Source organism: Barbus barbus (assembly GCF_936440315.1).
Source record: "Barbus barbus genome assembly, chromosome: 28".
NCBI lineage: Eukaryota > Metazoa > Chordata > Actinopteri > Cypriniformes > Cyprinidae > Barbus > Barbus barbus.
In genome coordinates, this window is record NC_136756.1 from 28,460,727 (window position 1) to 28,480,153 (window position 19,427).

Consider the following 19,427-nt stretch of genomic DNA (forward strand, 5'->3'; position numbering starts at 1 on the left):
TACGAAGTTAAAAAGAGCAGAATTTGTTCAAAATAGAAATCTTTTCTATGACTTTTTATTCATTTAACACATCCCTCCTGAATAAAAGTATTAATTTCTTTAAAAAAAAGAAAGAAAAAAATGTACCGACCTCAAACTTTTGAATAGCATTGTATATTCTAATACAAAATTTTTTTTTTTTTTTTTTTTTGGGGTGGGGGGTATTCAGATTTTTTTATTATTTAATTTATTTATTTCTGGTGACATAAAAAAATTGGAACATCAATAAAGGTATTATAGATTTATATGTGATCACAATATAGATAGGGGTCCATTGTTTTTTTTGTTTAAAGCTGAATAAATAATCTTTCCATTGATGTATGGTTTGTTAGAATCGGACAATATTTGTCTGAGATACAACTATTTGAAAATCTGGAATCTGAGGGTGCAAAAAAATCCAAATATTGAGAAAATCTCCTTTAAAGTTGTTCAAATGAAGTTCTTAGCAATGCATATTACTAATCAAAAATTATGTTTTAATATATTTATGGTAGGACATTTTCCAAATATCTTCATGGAACATGATCTTTACTTAATATCCTAATGATTTTTGGCAAAAAATTTAAAATTGATCATTTTGAGCCATACAATGTATTGTTGGCTATTGCTATAAATATACCCCAGCGACTTAAGACTGCTTTTGTGCTCCAGGGTCACATATTATAAACATTTTGAACTATATGAAGGGCAACATATATTTTAAAAATATAAATATATTTTTGGATGTTCCTTTTTTATTGTTACAAGAAAAAGTACAATATTTCATATATACATATAATTTTTTGGAACGTTCTGTTTTTTTATTCTTTTTATTTGACCAATAAAAAAATGGAACATCCAAAAAAGTACAATGTATATTATGAACATTTTCATAGATTGAACTATATGAAGGGCAACATATATCCCTAAATGATGATAAAATCATTTAATAATATATTTTCAAAAATTTGCAAATATATATTGGTAGCAAATATATTCAAGCAAATATATTTTAAAGCATTTCTTAGTGAATAGATTTTTTTTGGGCCTTTTTTTTTTTATATTTTGAAATATATTTTGAAATATATTTTTTGCCATATGGGATGGAAAGTGGTCGCAGTTTATATTTCTCACATCGGCTTCATCTAAGCTTCCCAAGCTGAAGGTGTCCACTGCTCTCTTACTCACAGTGGTGAAAGTGAGTGTTCATGATGAAGAATCAGCAGTGTTTTTCCCCATTATCCTTCCACGGTAGGCATACGCAGCTTTGCTCAACATGTCTCGACACATAAAAGCCACATCTGTTGGCTCTGCTGCTTTGAAGCGTCACGGTTCCATGTGTGTTTGGCCCAGACCATCCACAGGATGACCAATGTCAGATCAGTCTCTCCTCTGGAGGCACCTTCAGCACGCTGCCCATCTCTAGCCGGGCTCCAGCTACTTCCTGTTGACTGGGGCTGTAGGTTCCCTCAGATTGGCGCTTCTTCCGGGCCGTGAGAGCCAGACAAACCATCCCGACCGCGGCCAGCAGGACAGCGAGACACGCCAGCGGGACAGCCACCATCAGCCACGGCACACGCTCCTGCTGCTGCTGCTTCTGAGGACCACACCGAGGAGAAAAACAAGGAATACAGTCATAAAAATGAACGCAATTAAAAAAGTATGGAAAATTTTTCTAAGAATTATTGTATTTTGATTATAAGTAAAAAATGGAACCCATAAAAATTAAAGCGTAAAACATAGAATTTTGGGGGGGGTGAAAAAAAAACATATAGCCCAAAATAATGTCATTTTTGTTTAACTTTTAATAAATTGATGTTTTTAAAACTTTTAATAAGTTCAATTTAAATGTTAAATTATATTTGTTTTATGATTTCGATAAATTAGACATACTGTTTGATTATTATAATTTAACTGAGCTATTAAAACAGAATACAGAAAAACCAAAACGGAATTCAGAATTGTACGGTTTTAGAACATCTATGAAACAAAAGGACAAAGATGAAATTAACTGAATGAACAAGAGCCAAGAACTGACCGTATGCTCACAGTTTTCTCCGCTGAAGTCGGACACACACTCACAGAGGTAGTGATTGTGTCTGTTCACACACGTGCCTCCGTTACGACACGGGTCCGACTCACACTCGTCTATGTCCACTTCACATCTGGAGCAGAGAAAGTCATCAGTCATTTAATCATGAGATCATATCTGCAGAAGACTGCTGCTCTGCTCTCACCTGTCTCCAGTGAAGCCCGGTCTGCAGGTACAGTTCGCTCCCCACGATCCTTCACTGCAAACACCTCCGTGTTCACACTGTAAATCCACATCACACTGCCGAGGAGGAAAACGCCACCTGACGGATGAGACACATTGATAAACATGGTGCTCCAGCACCCCTTAAAAAGACCAAAGCACCCCCATACATTTAAAAAGATTTAAAATAAAAACATTTGACTTGTTACACATGCATAACTCGTGCAATGCAATACAACCTGACATGATTTCATAATGTCATAGCGTTTTATTTTAAAAATGGATCGGTTCCTTGTGCCAAGCAGGCCTGTCCCCAACTAGGGATTTTTCTAGTCAACTAGTCACACGTATATATTACCTTGAGTAATATAATAACCAACTAAACAATCTTTTAATAAGCATTTAGGCATATTATAGCCTATATTCTGCGCTCAAGCGTGAGCATAAAGCTTGCCGCAAAACACAGCAAAAGTAATGATTATGAATGCATCGGGGGGAAAAGAAGACAATCAATATGACAGATAAGTTTAGCATATACATTGTACATTTAATCTGATTTAGAAAACTATTAAAAATCATTAATGTTCATTTAAATAAGGCTGAATTTTTTTTTTTTTTTTTTTTTAAACTTTAAAAACTTGGTAATTTAAATATATATAAGTTTATGTTTTTTAAGTTTAATATTTTCATGTAATATTTATTTTTTATTTTCTTTCAATTAAGTAATTTGTATTTTATTTTCATATTTTTAGTAGATAAGTATGGTATAAATTGGTTATTAGAGGTAACTAAAACTAAAACAAATTAAAATTGTTAACTAAAAAACATTTCTCATTTTCATTAAGTTTACATTGGTATTAAAAATGAAATAAAAACTAGAAAAAACTTTATAGCCATATTAAAAATTAATTAACAACATTTCTCAGTAATACAAAAATGGCTATTAAAAAAAATAATAAAATAAAAAACTAAAGACTAAAACTTTAACTGTATAAAAATAATATATAAAAATGAAAAGTAATTATATTAAATATTAATAAAACTTTAATGGTATCTCAATGATACTAAAATAACAGCATATCCCAGCTTATTTAAAATAAATATGTGATGATGAGTAATGATGCTGAAAATTCAGCTTTGCATCAGAAATAAATTACATTTTATAATAGGCTTATATTCACAAAGTAGTAGTAATATAATAATAGTAGCGTAATATTATTACAGTAATTGTAATACTGTTTTTACTGTATTTTTGACCAAATAAATGCAAAAGAGACTTCTTTGAAAACAATAAAAATCTGACTGATCCCTCACTTTTGAACAGCAGAGTATACTGTGTGTGTCTACTTGTTTATGGGGACCAAATGTCCCCACAAGGACAGTAAAACTTGACATTTTTGACATTGTGGGGACTGGCCTGTGGCCCCCAGAAGGGAAAAATTCCTTAGAAATAGTAAAGGATAAGTGTAACAAGGGTTAGGGTTAAGGGATGAAAAATATTGCTAGTAATAGAAGTTTATGGAAAGTCCCCACAATTCACAGAAACAAACGTGTGTGTGTGTGTGTGTGTGTTTGTGTGTTTGTGTGTAAAATAGTTGGATCATGTGACACTGAAGACTGGAGCAATGACGCTCAAAATTCAGCTTCACATCACAGGAATAAATTATATTTTACAATATATTCACATAGAAAACAGCTATTTTAAATACTAATAATATTTCACAATTTTACTGTTTTACTGTATTTTTGATCAAATAAATGCAGCCTTGCTGAGCAGAAAAGACTTCTTTCAAAAATCTGTAAAAAAAAAATCTATATTAAGCAACTAAGTGGTCAGACTCACTGGCAGAGCGGTCCGGTGTGATCAGGTGGACAGACGCAGGTGTATCCCGTAACCGCAGCCGCACACGAGCCTCCGTTCTCACAGCGATGCTCCTGGCACACATCCGCCTCCAGCTGGCAGTTCTTCCCAGCGTATCCAGGAGCACACTGGCACTCGTAGTCCCCTGGCAGATCCCGGCACATCCCACGGATGCAGGGCCGCCGGCCGCACTCATCCACGTTCTCCTGACAGCGCTCACCAGTCCATCCCGGGCCGCATTCACAGGAGAGGAGATTGAAGAGATCCGTGCAGGTACCGTTGTTCTGGCACGGATCTGAAAGACAGGAGGAGGAGCTGGTGCATCCCAGACGGGGCTCCGAAATCCCACCGACTCGCATGAACCGGGACGTTTGTGGCGCTTCTTCCTCTAGGAGTCCTGTAAACGGTAAATAAACGCCACCGATCCGCACCTCGCCCAAACAGCCGGTGTAGTTCTCTGCCAGCCAAATGCTGGAAGAGTTGAAGAAGTCCATGTTTCCGGCGGGATCCGAACTAAATCCAGCCACTTGTCCGTCGATGGAGAGGTGCCACCGAGATGCCGCTGTCCTTGAGCTGGACAGGTAGAGCTCCACCTGGTGCCAGTCTCCGTCCGAAACAGGGACGTCGCTGGTGAAGGCGTGCACCTCCAGACTGTTCCCGTCGCGAAACTTGACAATGAGGGAGGAGTTGAGGAGCCCCATGCAGAAGAACTCCAGGCGGCTGGAGGCACGTAACAGCGTCGCGTTCTCCTCGCGCGTCCGGAGCTGCATCGAGATCCTCGTCACGGGGAGGAACAAGGAGCCGTCCGCGCTGAACTTCAAAGCATTGCTCTCAAACGTGGCATTGGCTAAACCTGCAGAGAGGAGGAGCTTGTTAAAGGAATGAGATATGGTTGAAACACTGATATGAAGCACACTTTCTTCACATAAACACTAACATCTTTTGCTTGAGACGTTTCGTATTTGATTTTCATGTTATGGATAGTGCTATTTTAGTATAATTGAGATATTATTATAGTTATTTTTTAATATTTTGAATTAGTTTTTATTTTTGCATTTTTCGATTTCATTTCATTTTAAGGTTTTAGTGATTTTGAATTTGAAATTGAGTAATTTTGGCATTTTTATTAATTTTTTAAAATATGTTTATCCAGTTGTTATCAATATATATTTTAGTTTTAGTTGTTACATTAAAGGGTTAGTTCACCCACAAATGAAAACTCTGTAATTAATTACTCACCCTCATGTCATTTCAAACCCATAAGAACTTTAAGATATTTTTGATGAAATCTGAGAGCTCTCTGACCCTTCATAGACAGCAAGGATATTACCACGATCAACGCACAGAAACATAGTAAGGACATCAGTAAAATAGTCCATGTGACATCAGGGGTTCAACCGTAATTTTCGAAGCTACGAGAACACTTTGTGTGCAAAGAAAACAATAATAACATAATTCATTCAACAGTTCTTCTACCCGTGGTAACCATCTTGCTCCATTTTGGAGAGTATCCACTGAACATAAAGTAATCAGCGTTGATTTCTATTGAATGTAAACGATGCTGATTACGTTGATTACGTTCAGTGGATCCTCTCCAAAATGGAGCAAGATGGTAACTGGGGTAACAAAAGTCAAGGCAAAATTCAGCTGCCAACCAAAACAATCCAAGGTTTTTATTTAGCACAGTGGCTAGATTAACACATAAACACACTCCACCCGATCTAAATATTCCCTCACAGTTTAATAGTAATGACTTTATGAATTTCTTTACTGATAAAATAGATAACATCAGAAATACAATAACAAATGTATGTTACTGCGTCTAGTATTTCAGCTTCATTCATCGCACCCAAAGAAAAACTGCAGAGCTTTACAACTATAAGACAGGAAGAGCTAATTAAACTTATCAGTGCATCTAAACCAACAACGTGTGTATTAGATCCTGTACCCACTAAACTACTGAAAAAGTTGTTACCTGTAGCAGAAGAACTGCTTCTCAATATTATTAACTCATCGTTATCTTTAGATCACGTCCCAAAACCATTCAAGCTGACGGTTATTAAGCCTCTTATTAAGAAACCACAACTAGATTCTAATGAACTGGCAAATTACAGACCCATTTCAAATCTTCCGTTTATGTCTAAAATTTTAGAAAAAGTTGTGTCTGCTCAATTGTACTCCTTCTTGCAAAAAAAATGATCTCTATGAAGAATTTCAGTCATGTTTCAGGCCTCACCATAGTACAGAAACTGCACTTGTTAAAATTACAAATGACTTGCTTCTTGCTTCAGACCAAGGCTGCACCTCATTGCTATTATTACTTGATCTTAGTGCTGTGTTCGACAGCAACTTGTCCTTTGAAAATCATATTTCCCATGTTACAAAAACAGCATTCTTCCACCTTAGAAACATTGCCAAGCTTCGAAACATGCTACCTGTTTCTGATGCAGAAAAGCTAGTTCATGCATTCATGACCTCTAGACTGGACTATTGTAATGCACTGCTAGCTGGTTGTCCTGCATCTTCAATAAACAAGCTACAGATAGTCCAAAATGCAGCGGCTAGAGTTCTTACCAGGTCAGAAAATATGATCATATTACCCCAATTTTACAGTCTCTGCACTGGCTACCTATTCAGTTCTGTATCATTTACAAAATATTATTACTTGCCTATAAGGCCCTAAATGGTTTAGCTCCTGCGTACCTAACTTGTCTTCTACCACGCTACAATCCAACCCGCTCCCTAAGGTCGCAAAACTCTGGACTTTTGGTAGTACCTAGGATAGCAAAGTCCACTAAAGGAGGTAGAGCTTTTTCACATTTGGCTCCCAAACTCTGGAATAGCCTTCCTGATAACGTTCGGGGTTCAGGCACACTCTCTCTGTTTAAATCTAGATTAAAGACACATCTCTTTAGCCAAGCATTCACATAATGCATCTTATAATCTTGTACTGCAGTTATATCTGATCAAATGTACATTATTATTATTCTTTAGCTTGGGTTGAACAAATCATTTTTGCTCAGATGGAACAGCAGCTACGCTAATTATGTCTCTATTTGTTTCTCTGTTGATTAACATCCCGTGGTAACTAGGAATTACAGAAGCTTCAGTCTGGATCCAACCCTTAAATGATCTGAGATGACCAAACACCTGAAGAAAGATAATGCCAACCCCTCAGAGGACCTCAGAGGATGCCAAAGCTCAGACAACATACAGAATTACCAAATTTTGCCATAAGTTAAATATATTAAGGTTCTGCAATATATAAATATATTGTGGAAACTTAGTTTCTTAAGGAGCTGCTTTGCAACGATTTGTATCATAAAAATACAAATATACAAATAAACTTGAACTTGAATGAATCCTCAACAGAGCAGATACTCACACTCATAGCCGTCAGGTAAGTCGACACATCGAGTCCCAGAATCACACGGATCACTGACGCACCACACGCGAGTGTCGCATGATTTCCCGGAGAAGTTCAGCGGACACGAGCACACAAAGTCATTCCAGATCACCCGACATTTCCCTCCATTCTGACACGGCTTCATCTGCAAAGACAGAGTCAAAGAGCAAAAACTGAGAGGACCAGACAAGCCAGAGAAGTGAATAAAACCAAGCTTGGGAAAGTAAGGATAGAGAAACATTCAGCAGAAGATACACACTGTCATTCAACAGATGGTGAGATTTTTTCATCTTTTTGAAACAGTAAAACCAGTAAAATTGTGAAATATTATTACAATTTAAAATAGCTGTTTTCTATGTGAATATATTGTAAAATGTTATTTATTCCTGTGATGCAAAGCTGAAGTTTCAGCATCATTACTCCAGCTTCAGTGATTTTTCAGCAGTATTATTTTAGTATCATTGAGATATTATTATAGTTTTGGTAATATTTTGAATTATATTTTATATATATTTGTATTTTATATTTGTTATTTTCATTTTAATTTTAAGTAAAGTTTTAGTACATTTAGTAAGTTAGTTTATATATATATACACACACACACACACACAGTGGTGTGAAAAAGTGTTGGCCCTCTTCCTGATTTTGTATTTTTTTGCATGTTTGTCACACTTTAATGTTTCAGATCAAACAAATTTAAATATTAATCAAAGATAACACAAGTAAACACAACATGCAGTTTTTGAATGAAGTTTTTTATTATGAAGGGAAAACAAAATCCAAACCCACATGGCCCTGTGTGAAAAAGTGCTTGCTCCCTAAACCTAATAACTGGTTGGGCCACCCTTAGCAGCAACAACTGCAATCAAGCGTTTGCGATAACTTGCAATGAGTCTGTTACAGCGCTGTGGAGGAATTATGGCCCACTCATCTTGGCAGAATTGTTGTAATTCAGCCACATTGGAGGATTTTCGAGCATAAACCGCCTTTTTAAGGTCATGCCACAGCATCTCAATAGGATTCAGGTCAGGACTTTGACTAGGCCACTCCAAAGTCTTCATTTTGTTTTTCTTCAGCCATTCAGAGGTGGATTTGCTGGTGTGTTTTAGATCATTGTCCTGCTGCAGAACCCAAGTTCGCTTCAGCTTGAGGTCACGAACAAATGGCCGGACATTGTCCTTCAGGATTTTTTGGTAGACAGCTGAATTCATGGTTCCATTTATCACAGCAAGTCTTCCAGGTCCTGAAGCAGCAAAACAGCCCCAGACCATCACACTACCACCACCATATTTTACTGTTGGTATGATGTTCTTTTTCTGAAATGCTGTGTTACTTTGACGCCAGATGTAATGTAATGTAATTGACACACCTTCCAAAAAGTTAAACTTTTGTCTCGTCAGTCCACAGAGTATTTTCCCAAAAGTCTTGGGGATCATCAAGATGTTTTCTGGCAAAACTGAGACGAGTCTTTATGTTCTTTTTGCTCAGCAGCGGTTTTCGTCTTGGAACTCTGCCATGCAGGCCATTTTTGCCCAGTCTCTTTCTTATGGTGGAGTCATGAACACTGACCTTAACTGAGGCAAGTGAGGACTGCAGTTCTTTAGATGTTGTTGTGGGGTCTTTTGTGACCTCTTGGATGAGTCGTCGCTGCGCTCTTGGGGTAATTTTGGTCGGCCGGTCACTCCTGGGAAGGTTCACCACTGTTCCATGTTTTCTTCATTTGTGGATAATGGCCCTCACTGTAGTTCGCTGGAGTCCCAAAGCTTTAGAAATGGCTTTATAACCTTTTCCAGACTGATAGATCTCAATTACTTTCTTTCTCATTTGTTCCTGAATTTCTTTGGATCTCAATATGCTGTGTAGCTTTTGAGGATCTTTTGGTCTACTTCACTTTGTCAGGCAGGTCCTATTTAAGTGATTTCTTGATTGTGAACAGGTGTGGCAGTAATCAGGCCTGGATGTGGCTACAGAAACTAAACTCAGGTGTGATAAACCACAGTTATGTTTTAACAGGGGGGGAGAGGGCAAACACTTTTTCACACAGGGCCATATGGGTTTGGATTTTGTTTTCCCTTCATAAAAAAAAAACACCTACATTTAAAAACTGCATGTTGTGTTTACTTGTGTTATCTTTGATTAATATTTAAATTTGTTTGATGATCTGCTACATTGATATGTGACAAACATGCAAAAAAAAAGTCAGGAAGGGGGCCAACACTTTTTCACACCCCTGTATCAATGTTGAAAACAGTTGTGCTGCTTCATATTTCTGTGGAAACAGTGATACATTTTATTTTTCAGGATTCTCTGATGAATAGAGAGTTCAAAAGAACAGCATTTATTTGATATAGAAACCTTTTGTAACGTTATAAATGTCTTTACTGATGCTTTTGAACAATTTAATGCATCCTTGCTGAATAAAAGCATAACAAGAATTATTCTTCTTATAATTCAGCACAGCATCTCACCTTGCACGTCTGGTCTCCGGCGCAGCCCTCCAGCACATTAGAGGAGTTTCTGGGTAAGTAGCTGGGATGCTGTGGTTTGTGGCTGATGCTGCCGGAGTACATGTACAGCTGTGTGTCGTCTATACGCACATCCTGCAGGCAGCCCTTAAAATATCCGCCCCACTGTCCACCGCTTTCTCCTTCAGGAAGCCCACCGAGATACGCTACGTCTCCAGCCTCCACCTTAAGCTCAATCAGCTCTCTGGGAGTAAAAACCTGCTGCGTTTGGTTAAATAATATAAAGCCTCGTTCTTTTTTGATGGACACAAAGACCTTCTCCCCATCGGTCAGGAAGCTGGAGGCTCTTCTGATGGAGTTGTATATCGCAATGTACAATGAGCCGTTGTTTAGGAAAACGGTGAGGTAAGCTTGATTCTCACGCTGGAGCTGAAGGACCAGGCCGTTCAACTGACGTGATTTCAGCCACAGCGACACGCTCACGTCACCGGCGTGCTGCTGCATGATGGGAAACGCAGCGAAGCTCCTGTTGCGCTCGGGACTGAACGTCCATGAAGTGAACTCTGGTGAGAAAAATTTGAAGGTTATAGTAGATATAAATATATATACAGGTCAAATTTCAACCCAATAATAAGAGAAAATAAGAATGTATCATTTGTTTTGAACTTGTGACAAAATTATTTTAATTTAAATATTTAATGATTTAATTAATTATTAGTTTTTTTTTCAGCTCATATATATATATATATATTTGTAACTTATTTAAATTTTACATATATGATTTAATTCATTATTAGCTATAATTACTATAATTCAAATAATAATAATAATTATTATTATTATTTGAATAAACACACATCATTTTTTCTCTTCAAAAAAATAACAAGTAAATGTATAAAAATAAATTGTATGATTAATAATTAAATATATAAAATTAATTTGTTACTTTTCAAAGTACTGAGACATCAATTACATAAGCATCACAAAAACAATTCACAAATGAACAACACAATTTATTCCAGCAAGCTGTTATTAACAAGAAGCCTCACCTTCTGAACAGTTGTGTCCGTGAAACGGCCTGCGGCAGTCGCACCTGTAGTCTGACCACAGATCCACACAGCGCCCGCGCTCAGCGCAGGGGTCCTGCCCGCACCAGTCACTCTTCTCACAGCCTATCTGCACAACTGGCTGCAGACCGAAGCTCTGGGGAAGAACCGGCTGAGAATCCACCAGCAGATCCTCAAAACAGCCCAGGAATCCCGTCCTGGATGCGGTCCGGTTGAGGTATTCCTGCGGCACCCCGCCGAGGTAGACTCTCTCCAAACCGTTCGGCTGGAAGGACAGAAGTTGGTTGTGTCCTCCATCCTCAGCTCCGGTCACACTGTCTGATAGCGAGGTCAGAATCAGTCTCTCATCCACACTAACCGAAACTTCGTGCCAGAGTCCGTCACTGAAATCCCCGCTTAACTGCACAGCCAGCTTTAAGTCTCCCGATTCGGCTCTGGAGTGCAGGTCTCCACCAATTAGCTCCAGTATGAAAAAGTGCTCTTGGCTTCCCCGAAAGAAGAGAATTAGATCCGGCAAGGTCGTCCTGAACCTCAGCTGGACGCTGGGCCCTTGTGTTCCCACCTGCCTGCGGGTCCTGTTGATATGTGGGACTTCGATGACCAGATAACCTCCCGCCGTGATGGAGAAGGTGGTGGATGTTTGGCAGGTGTCACCGTGGAAGCCTGAAGGGCATGTGCAGGTGTGCTGATGCTGGTCTCTGAGCAGTGAAGGCACACAGGTGGCGTTGTTTTGGCAGGGGTCAGGCACGCAGCCGGTCAGCGGGACGTCGCAGTCATGACCGCCCCAGGGCAGCTGGTCCGGTGCAGGAGGCGGACAGTGACACGTGTAGTCATTAATGGCATCTTCACAGCGGCCGCCGTTCTGACAGGGTTCGCTCTCGCACTCGTCCTGGTTAATCTCACACACCACACCTGCAGGGGGAATTACACAGACTGAGCTCATGGATGCATTTGGCACAGACATTCAGTCACAATAAAAGTGCATGCAAACTTACATGCAAAAGCCAGAGTGATGCATGGAAAGACCTCCAGTTTTATATTTTATAGTAGCATCATGCATAATAATTATTAACTCAAATTAAAACTATAAAAATGTAATTACTTGGAATAAAATAAAATAAATGAATTTAAATAAAGTATAAAAATCAATTCAAAACATTGATACACTGTAAAAAATCTAATTAACAAAATGTTGGAAGGGCAAAAATATTTAAGTTGAGCTAATTTTATTGCTTAGTCTTAGTTGAGAGAACATATTATATTAAGTCTACACAAATATATTTGAAAAACATTGAATGAATGGTTATTTTCAAATCCAGTCAACAATTAGTGATGCTAATGTTGACTAAACTAATAAAAACAGCTGCACGTGCACTATAACACTTCAGTAAAGGATGACCAACTAAAAAATAGCAATTCAGGCAACACTTTGAAGTCAGAAATTCACTAGTTACTAAATAATAATTAGTTGAAACTGCTTCAAATTTTTTACAGTGTAGTTGAAAATATGAATATTGAAAAATAAATTCAAAACGTAAGAGTGGATATTTAAAGTGTACTTGAAATAGTACAAACACGTATATTTAATACAACATTCATTAAACTTCAGCACTGTTTTTGCACAAATAAAATGTATTTAGTACAAAATGAGTTGATCCAATTTAGCAGACTATAAGTATACCCATTTATAGTGTGCCACAAATACATTTAGTTATACTAAAGTGCATACGAAAAAATTGTGTTTAAGCATACTATTTTTGCACTATAGGGTTAGGGAAAATTTTTGCACATTTATTTTCTGAGTGTAGTTTTCATGTGATAAAAAACATTCTTACTCAGTGGAAAATGTGTATGACAATTGTGGTTTGGGGTGGTCTCTAGCTGTGACAGGATCAGGAAACAGTGGTCTACAACCACATGTACATCTACAAACATCTGAGAAACCTATAAGGGCCATGCAGTGAAGGACATTTTCAGAGACTCTGCTTCACTCTGAAGGTAATGTACTGTCGTCTTTGCTCTCATGCTATGGAAACTACTAAAAGAATCACTGATTGTTAATGAGAAATCCAGAATAATAAAACATATTTAATCCGAGCTGTAATAAATCCTTTGTAGTTCCTGTGCCTTTTAATTGTAGTTCTCGACTTGTGCTTAAATGTTCTCTTGAAGATGGCAGTCAAAATCATCCTGATGCTCAGCTTTCATCTGTGCCTGGCTCATCTAGAATGGGATATCAGACCTCAAGCTGAAAAACCCTGCACACATCAATGTACACAGAAACAAAAAGACAACTTCCAAAAAAAGCATCTACTTAAGAAAACCCCCGAAACAATGGACCTTGACGTTTGGAGCAGTTTCTTGGAGAAGAATCAACTCTGCAATGATAAAAAGAGATCTGTACAAAGCTTCTTGGATTCAAAGCAAAAGCGCAAGGTGGAGGAAGTCTGCACTCCAGCCGGAGGCAAGGTGTTTAAACCCGACTCTAATCTGTGTATTAGCAAGAAAATTTTCATTTTCTTTGTAGTGCATGTGAATATTAATGAGTGCAAGGTCTTTAAAGTTAGCAATGTGAGCCAACACATCATTCTGGGCTGTGACAAGTTCAGAGAGAAATGTCTCCCAGTTCATTTTGAGTTTAACAAACAAAATAATAAACCACATAATGCAGGTAAAAATTGTGCATCTGCACAGTATGAGGATCTCCTGTAATAAAAGAAAAAAAATGTGTCCTTGTTCTTTTGCAAGTTATTACAATGTTATCAAATTATTTCAATAACTGTATTATCAACTTTGGTATTGTATTTTTAAATTAGTTGTTATATACTAACATTGTTAGTCAAAATGTTCTTTAATATGTTTTTTATATAATGGAATATGAATAAAATGTATGGCAAGATGACTGAAAATTCATTTTCATTGTAAATGTATTTTAAAAAATGAACAAAACCAGATGATAAAACCTTAGTTTAGCGGGTAAATACCTGGTACGATGCAAAGATCAATTATTGTTATTCCTAAAACCCATTAAGAATTTGAATATTTTTTATTTATTTTTTTTTATTATATTTTTGATTTTTTTATTTCAGCCATTGGGGGAAGTGAAAGGTAAGGAAAAAGTTGTTTTAAAAAGTCCCATATAATTTGCTGCTGATCACATATAGCATTAAAACAAAACTGAATTTTGCTCCAAATTCATCAATTAATTAGCAGAAGCTGTATTGAATAAATACTAACATGGACAGGCTGAATGTGTTCACGCCGTCAGTAAATCTGGCCCTTCGTAGCCAAGATTATGAAGATTCAAGGTTTGAAAAGAACTCCAGCAAGATCAATGCACTTACACTTATTTTCCTAAGGTTTGTTGGTTTACTTGACATAATGTCACAGAACGCATACTTTAGTTTCAAATGTAGATCTCAAACGAAATTGAAAGATTGTAAAGTGAGACAGGATGCTTTACGGAAATTAATTGCCCACTTCCTGATGATCTCATTCTAACTAAACCACATGCACAGACTTGTATCTGGACTGTTAAAGATCTGGCTAGTCCCATTTCTTAGCAAGCGTTCTATTATCAAATATCAGAGACAATAATTATTATTTTATATCTTCTTTTGGTTCTTAAAACTACTGTTTGTGCTTTATATCGTGAGACCTGAAAGTATGATTTATCTTACAGCAGCAGACCCATTATTTAAATGATATCTGAGCAAATGGCTGATCACAGAAGTTAGTTATTAGAAAATAGGCCTAATAACTTAAAGATTTGAGGAAAAACAAATGCCGACTAAAAGGAGAGGTGGTGTGTTGCTTCCTTTTGACACTATTACCATCTGCCCTGTCGAGAAGGGTCTGGCTGCAGACTTGCACATGCAATCTCAGTTCTGCGACCTGCAATGTCACTTGCAATCTACACAAATCCTGCATGTTGCCAATGGACACAACAAGTCGCTGTGGTGCTTAAAATGCAAATCCTTTGCCTCGTGGAAGAGCAGATTATGAATGCAATGCGCAAAGTCTCTTGTTTCCCGAAGAAAACCATTAATACATAATATGGCTTAATGCATTAGGGTAGTGAAATATTAAAAGACCACAATCGATACACAGTTTATTAATAAAGTGTACATATGTAACGGAGTTTAAATAATGTTAGTTAAATCCATGCATTAATTGGGAAAACTCGCCACTGGTTGTGCACTGCTTCTATGTAATCATATACAGTATCGCGGCTTAAAAGGCCCACAAAACAAAAAATACAGTTTTTGTAATGTAGGCCTACATCTTAAGCAAAAAGTGATGAAAATAAAGCTATGAATGTACATTAGCATACAGGCCGACCTTTATACATCAGAGCCAATGACTTACAGAACAGTGAACTAAAGGAAATTAACTGACTTTTAATTGCATTTACTTTAATCCTTTCTCTTTAATCGGTAATTTAATCCTGCTAACGGGATTGACATGTCAGCATATGGTTGCAACTTAACTGCTGTTTGTTTAGTCTGTGGGACGACTGTTAACTACTGCTGATATAATAACACTGCACCAGTAAATATGCCCAAACTAAACAAAACTGAAATGTATGCAGCTGAGCAAGACAGTCCATCACTGCGGATGACAGCAGGTGTCAAACACAGTCTCTATTGTGCAACCGTTCCTGCAAGTTATCAGTTTTTTAAAGCTTGTGGTTGCTTGCAATATATTTAGCATTCCTTGGCGATGTTAAACATGAAACTAAATTAACTGAAAGGCTGCCTTGAAATGATGAATGTAACAAAAAGTGCTATACAAATATAAATTGACTTAATTCCAGCACAATGCAAAAGGCAGTTACATTATGTTAATAATTTATCTGATGCTTTTATAATGCACAACAGTTTATACTGAAACCAACAATGTTAGCAGTGCAACAATACTGAATATCAAGAGTAAACCAGAGCGATACAAACCTAGAGCAGACATGTGTGTCCCGAAAAGAGAGAAACAGGTGAAAAAGTGATTTTCTTCCTCATTACTAAAAGTTAAAAAAGCATTTTTGTTACTTAAAATAAAATGCACACTAACTGAAATAAAATAAAATATTGAAAAAATTGTTGCAACATCTCATTTTCATTTAGTTTAACGATGTACTAAAATAACTAAAAATGACACAAAAATGTAACATTACAAATTTGTTAACTAAAACTTATAAAAGTTCATATTTATTTTAAATAAAATAAATATTAACAAAATATAAAAAACTAAAACTTTATTTTATTTCAGCGAGTTTACACTAAATAAACTAAAAACATATTTAAAAACTAAGACATATTTTTTAAAAAAACTAATAAAAATGACAAAAACACAACAAAATTAAAACTAAAACTAAAGTTAAAGGGAAAACACAAAATATAATATAATATAATATATATATATATATATATATATATTAAAAAGTATAATATTATCTCAGTTACACTAAAATATCACTAACCAGTACAAATAAATTCTTAAATCAAGATACATTTACTTGAGATGCAAAATGACAAAGAAGTCTTGTTTTTTGATAAATTCCAATAAATCAGTATTTTATGCTTAAAACAAGAAAAATAAAAAATAGCAAAAAGAAGTTTCTTTTTCTGACCCCAGTGTCAGATATATTTTCTTGTTTAATGCATAAATATTTTGATTCTTTTTTTTAGAAAGCAACACTTCATATCTCATGTCATGTTGCATATTTGTACATCAAAACAAAACAAAAAAAAGCCAGAAATGACTTGTTGCATTACTTTTGTAACTATGTGCTAAACAAAACCTGAAGGAAAACCCAGCACACATTCTACATGATATTCGACATAAGCAGAGCCGCACACTCATTTCCAGTGTTGTTCTTAAGACAGCAGAATTGCGAGCTCTCCGCAGGTTAATTCGACATTAGTGCAGGAATCCTCCGGAAAGCTCTGACGCTTTACCTGTCAGGAGAAGCAGCCCGCTGCAAATCACTCTCACTATTAGTCCTCTCATCCTGCCAAACGTCCAGACGCTGACACACAGCTGACAGACGTCCAGCGATTTCTTCCTCTCAGTCCCTGTCTAAGTTCTCTCTCTCTAGCTTCCTAGTTTTTTCCCTCTTGCACAAGTCGATCCACCTCTCGGTACCAAGCGTCCAGGAGTGATTACGACAGACGCGCCCAGCATGACTCCCCCTCCGCTGGGATAATAATCCTCCGAGCCTCCCGTCCCGTCCCAGCTGACATCAGGAATGCCTGTCTGTCCGCCGTGAGCGACTGCTTTCCATGCCACCAGAGGACCACTCATTACTGGAGATGTGATTTGAGTCCTGTCCGTGTGGGAAGTTTTCAGAATAAACTACACCACTTTCCAAATCTGAACTGATTTAAAGCACTAGGCATCAGAGTATTTACAGATTATTTACATGCTTACTGAATGTAGATTACATGATGAAAATTGCAGCTAGCAATGTAATCTATTACACATTTTAGGTAATGTGATCTGACTACTTTTTGATTACTTTTGACCCAACTTGTTCATCACATTGATTTGAATAAGATAAACTTTAGTATAAGTATAGTTAACTAAAACCATAAAAAAAGCATTTTCAGTGCTCGAAATGAAATAAACATAAATAAAATCTTAAAATAAAAATAATAAAACATTTTCAGCTAGATGCCAAGGCAACATCTCATTTTCATTTAGTTAGGGCCCAAGCCAGTAAGGCGCAGGGCCCTATTGTTCTTCTAAGGATTATTATTTTTTTTTTTTTTATTTTTTTTTTTATTTTTTATTTCAATCATCCGGGCACTTTTGGGGGCCTTAACGTGCCCGAAAACTCTCGAAAATTGGCACGCACATTGGAACCTGCGGCCATTAGGACGCCGCTGAGGCTGGGACCCGGGCGTGGCACAGGGGCTCTACGGCGCCCCCTGGAAAATTGTCAGAAAGCTTGATGTATAGCTCACACATACTTGCACGTATTCATATGAAACTTGGTACACATATAGAACTCATTGAGCTGAACAACTTCCGCGCAGCATGTCATAGGCTCCGCCCAACAGGAAGTCGGCTATTCAGGGCTGTTTAAAAAGCGCATGCTCTGGAATTTGATATACTCCTCTGAGGATTTCCATACGATTGCCACCAAACTCGGTGAACATGATCTCAAGACATTGGGGACGCTAAATTGCGAAGATATTTTTGATATGTCGAACGGTTTGCCCGTGGCGAGGCGATGAAGTTATGGCGAAAAATGAGACCCAGGAAATGCCTAATAACGTCCACATACATTGTATGATGTAGATCAAACTCCAGTGGTTTGTTCGTTGTATGATGCCGATCGGATAGATGTGACTATTATGACTGAAAGTTATAGCGCCACCAACTGGCTGCAGGAAGTGTGTCGTTTTCAAAATGATTTGAATTCAGCATCTTATTTTTACTCGATTTGCTTCAAACTTCACCAGAATAATGTCAAAACACGGCCGATGTAAAACTGTGAAGGGAATATTGATATCTAAAATTATGTTGCCATGGCAACGTGTCAAAGTTGAAAATTCGTTTCTGGTGATTTTGAGGCAGATAACATGTTTAGAATGTCATGAAACTCAACACACATATCCATTTTAATGATAGTTAGACACTGGAAAAAGCTCATAAACGGGCGTGGAAGAGGCACTCTATAGCGCCACCTTTTGTCAAAAATGGGGGGGTTAGTTTTAGCTACAGACACCAAACTCGGTACATAAATTGTTCTTATTAATCCGGACAACTTTCTAATTTACAGTCATTAGCTACGACCAACAGGACGTCGGCTATATTTATTTTAATGTGGGTTTTTTTTTAAAACGGGCTGTAAACAAATTCATACTCCTCAAAGCAGAAACACGTAAATCACACCAAACATTTTTTCTCATGATGCCAAAATACTGAAGATGCTAAATTGCGGACGGATTTAGGATATCTTGAACGATGATTTAATGGCAATTTATTAAAGTTACAGTAAAAAATAGATTTTTTTTTTTTTTTTATCTTTTAAGAGCAGCTTCCAAACACTTCATAAAAAATTACATACACAGAACAATACAGTCTGACGATATGTGATTAATTTCATGAATTTACAATACACTATGCAGAGGAGAAAATTTAAAAACTATCAGGCAGTTGTTACAATGCTTCTATGAGTGAGAGTTCACTGTCAGCCTGCAGCTGAGTGAGGGGGTGGGGGTGGGGTGGGGTGGGGTGTGAGTGACTGTGTGGATTGAGGAGCTGGGTGAGAGAGAGAAAGAGAGAGAGGGTCTGTTTTTTTTAAATCTTTAAAAAATGCTTATAAAGCATTAAAGGTTTTCATAACACTTTA

The 19,427-nt window shown here is 37.1% G+C and overlaps 1 protein-coding gene across 1 annotated transcript in view; it reads right to left on the reverse strand.

Moving 5' to 3' along the window:
* Positions 1–1,085: 1,085 nt before the first annotated feature.
* Positions 1,086–19,427, reverse strand: part of LOC306848336 (protein crumbs homolog 2-like) — a 36,732-nt gene continuing 18,390 nt past the window's right edge. Inside the window, exons 7-13 of the mRNA XM_079382818.1 lie at positions 11,054–11,983; positions 10,008–10,567; positions 7,519–7,684; positions 4,116–4,986; positions 2,256–2,372; positions 2,057–2,183; positions 1,086–1,615 (exon numbers count right to left, since the gene is read on the reverse strand). Of these exons, the coding sequence (XP_079238944.1) occupies positions 1,394–1,615; positions 2,057–2,183; positions 2,256–2,372; positions 4,116–4,986; positions 7,519–7,684; positions 10,008–10,567; positions 11,054–11,983 (2,993 nt within the window). The 3' untranslated portion in view covers positions 1,086–1,393. The remainder of the gene's footprint in view (positions 1,616–2,056; positions 2,184–2,255; positions 2,373–4,115; positions 4,987–7,518; positions 7,685–10,007; positions 10,568–11,053; positions 11,984–19,427) is intronic.